General features: G+C 37.2%; 1 protein-coding gene across 1 annotated transcript; it reads left to right on the forward strand.

Annotated features, from left to right (window-relative positions):
• The first annotated feature begins 1,794 nt into the window (after positions 1–1,794).
• LOC143533707 (uncharacterized) lies at positions 1,795–2,662 on the forward strand. Its single transcript, XM_077028396.1, has 2 exons — positions 1,795–1,999; positions 2,067–2,662. The coding sequence occupies exons 1-2, from the start codon at positions 1,795–1,797 to the stop codon at positions 2,660–2,662; spliced, it is 801 nt and encodes a 266-aa protein (XP_076884511.1).
• The last annotated feature ends 1,274 nt before the right edge of the window (positions 2,663–3,936 follow it).

The raw sequence follows: 3,936 nt of genomic DNA on the forward strand, positions 1-3,936 counted from the left end.
TAGATGCATGGTTTTTATTAAATTAAACCAATCAAAGTTCACTCTCATTACGTTGCTTTCCCACAACGTTAGCTAAAACATATTCTCTCAACCGTCGTGTCCTTTATAATTTCTTAAATAACTACTTTTTAACTGTAAAAACCTATAACCGCCGCCCCTACAATCCTATAAATACATCCCCCCACCCACCCCATATTCATCCATTACCATGGCCATGCATGGTGAAAGGAGGCGATCACAACAACATGATCTTGCCATCATCTTTTGCACCACCGCCAACATATTTGCATCCAATCACCATCACAACGGATGTTGGAGCGATGGGGTTGATGAACCGGTACCAAAAAACTACACGACACCGACGAACTGCCACCAAAAAGCCACAAGACCCCGAACCATAAACGATTCCCGCTGGCAGAGAATGATGGAGAATTTTACTGCCTCTGCTTGAGTGAATATAATATGTGAATTCATACTCTTCCGTCGGAGGATGGCGATGCCAAAATGCGCATATATTAGTTGAACCATTATTTTAGTAAAATTCATACTCAATTTTCAAATTATTTACATCATGATCTTAACTTTTGTCACGCACGGGTCACTTATAAAATTTGCTTGATTTTATCATAACCTGTTTGATCAGAAAAAATGTGACATCAAATATTTAAAACATTGTATTATATCAGGGTTGTCATTTAGAATTTTTAAAGCATTATATACAGTTATATCAGAATTATAATATGCAAACTGTAGTTTATTATATAAAAATTAATGCATATATAATCTGTTTGATTTTTTATTTTGTAAGTGGCAACAAAAGTGACATAAAATAATTGAATAATTTTTAAAGTTTTTATATTTTAAGAAGTTTTTTCAAATGAGCACCAAAAATGTTACGACTCCATACCCTTTCATAGAACGCTTTCCCTTCGATATTTGCATGCCTACATAAAGCAACGCCATTTGCATTTTTGAAGAACCTGAAAAACAAAATACGTCTTTACACACAAATTTGTTTTTTAATCTCTCTCATTTATACACCAAAAAAATTAATTTGTTGCTCAATGAGCAATTTTAGTTTTTATTCTCTTTATAAATTGCTATATCGAGTAACAGTACCATAAGAAAAACGAATCACTGAATTTCGGCCGCAACGCACGGGCTAATTTTGCTAGTTTATTAAACTTTTAGAATAAAAAACTAAAAGAGAAGATCGATAAACAAATTTATGGATCCATAAAAATTAATACACATTATAAGGTTGAGGGTAATGGTCTCATGGATGGGGGGCGCGGAGGCCCGGTGTGGCCACCTGGCTCGCGAACACCGCTACCACCTTGGCGCGGATGGGGGCGCGGTTGGCCGGCGCGGGGCAGTCCGCGTGGGAAATATAGCCGTTGGGGTGGTTTTTTAAAAAAGAGTTTTTTTTTTGTTTAACCTATAAATACCAATCCACACACTCCATTTTAATTAAAACTCACCCCATTCTCTCTTATTCTCTTAAAAAACCATACTTTCCCTCTACCAAAACTATATTTCTCTCCATTTTTATAAATGACATCGTCTTCGTCTTCCAATTCTTCCGAAGAAGACGAACTCATTTGTCAAGCTGTTCAAACGACGATAAATTTTTGGATCGATCAAAGACGCCCTCGAGCCCCATTATTCCGGCAACCACGTCTTCGTGATCGAAAGACTGCTAATGAAACTTTGATACGTCACTATTTTAGCCCCGATCCCGCATATGGTGAGGAAAGTTTTAAAACCCGTTTTTGAATGACTAGACGATTATTCATGCGTCTAGCAAATGACTTGCCGAAACACTTTGAGTATTTTCAACAAAGGGATGACGCTAGAGGTCATCCCGGGTTCACGCCTACTCAAAAAATTACCGCCGCTCTTCGGCAACTAGCGTATGGTGTTGGCTTGGACATGTTGGACGAGTATCTACAAATGGCTAAAAAGACCGGACACGATTCGCTTAACCACTTTTGTAAAGGTATATAGTTTTATTTAAAATTTTATTATTTACATTTATTTATATAATTTTAAATAATTATATTTAGGGGTCATATTGCTATACAAGCGGAGATACTTACGTAAACCAACAATTTATGATATCCAACGCATATACGAGGTGCACAGTGAAAGGCATGGTTTCCCCGGGATGCTCGGTAGCCTCGATTGTATGCATGTTGGTTGGGCTATGTGTCCTACTGCTTGGCGAGGTCAATTCCACCGAGGTGATCACCCCGGCCCTACTATTGTACTTGAGGCGGTGGCGTCACAGGATCTTTGGTTTTGGCATGCGTTCTTTGGGGTTGTCGGGTCAAATAATGACCTCAATGTTATCGATCAATCACCGATATTCGATGACCTTATTGACGGGGTTGAACCCCCTCAGGCTTTTTTTGCAAATGGAGAACACTTCAAGTACGGGTACTACCTCGTTGATGGTATTTACAGTGAATGGGGGACACTAGTTCAAGCTTATGCGTCTCCACTTTCTGACAAACGAAAGTACTTCACGAAGAGACAAGAATCGACCAGAAAAGATATTGAAAGGGCGTTTGGAGTCCTAAAGAAAAAATGGGTAATATTGGCGAATCCAATAAAATTTTGGACAAGGGAGAAGATACGAAAGTCGTCTACACGTGTGTAATCATACATAACATGATACTAGAAGACGAGGGTCACGCTATTTGTCAAAACTACCAAGGTGATATTCCAAGACAAGAATCGACGATCACCAATGAACAACGACTCGACAACTTAAATATCATCAAGAGCCGTGAGATACACGACAACCTTCGGCATGGGTTGGTCGAGCATTTGTGGGATAGAAGACCCGATAATCTTGTATTAGACTAGTAATATTTTAAATTATTATTAATATAATGTTTTATATTATTATTAATTCAATCAAGCTCCGGATCACCTGGACCACTACACCCTCTGGGGCTTGATCCTGTGCCACGTCACCGCCTACGTGTCGTAAATATATTGGATCACTTGGGCTTGGATCAAGCTCCACTACCCTTAGCCTAAATGTTATATATTGGACAACTTGTAATGGTGTATAGAGTGAGGAGACCAAGAATAAATGGCTTTAAATGGTTATAATAATAATTTTGAGATGTAAATATATTGGATCCTGTGCCACGTCACCGCCTACGTGTCGTAAATATATTGGATCACTTGGGTTTGGATCAAGCCCCACTACCCTTAGCCTAAATGTTATATATTGGACAACTTGTAATGGTGTATAGAGTGAGGAGACCAAGAATAAATGGCTTTAAATGGTTATAATAATAATTTTGAGATGGAATAAATATTTTCTTGAGGAAAAAGGAAAAGATATTTTTGTAGGACCAAAGAAACATGAAAGGAAAGGAGAACCTTACATGGCCAAGTCAGTAAGTAACAAGGACAGAAACATTAAAAAATATAATAATAAATATATTTTTAAAAAGGACAGAAACTTCTCGTATATCTTCATGATACGAAATTATCTAAATTTATCGTCTCACGTGACCCGTTACCTTTCAGTAGCAGGTTCCTTTATGCACCTCACTTTTCAAATTTTAAATATTTTTAAAATAGTTGGATTTATATTCCATATTCTATTATTACGAATATATCATTAAATTATTTAACTAAGTTTCGCTTCCTAAATGCTAGCCGGGTTAAGTGTGAGGTAAAAGAATGTATCCGGGTTCGAACAATGCATATGGAAAAAAATTTTAGAGCACCTTCTTGGTGGCCCTATTTGATTTCAGTAAGCGTATGCCATTAATAGAGGAGAAAATCACAGTTCTAAAATTCGAACTCGGATAAAGTGATTGTATATCGATGATAAGTATTTCAAAGTCTCCCAATAACCTATTGCACTAAAACCATAAAAAAAAGGAAAAAGAAACAAAGAGTTTTTTAATG

The sequence above is a fragment of the Bidens hawaiensis genome, unplaced genomic scaffold, assembly GCF_021521415.1.
Source record: "Bidens hawaiensis isolate Kalapana, Puna unplaced genomic scaffold, B.hawaiensis_p1.1 tig00009828_1, whole genome shotgun sequence".
In the NCBI taxonomy this organism is placed as follows: Eukaryota; Viridiplantae; Streptophyta; class Magnoliopsida; order Asterales; family Asteraceae; genus Bidens; species Bidens hawaiensis.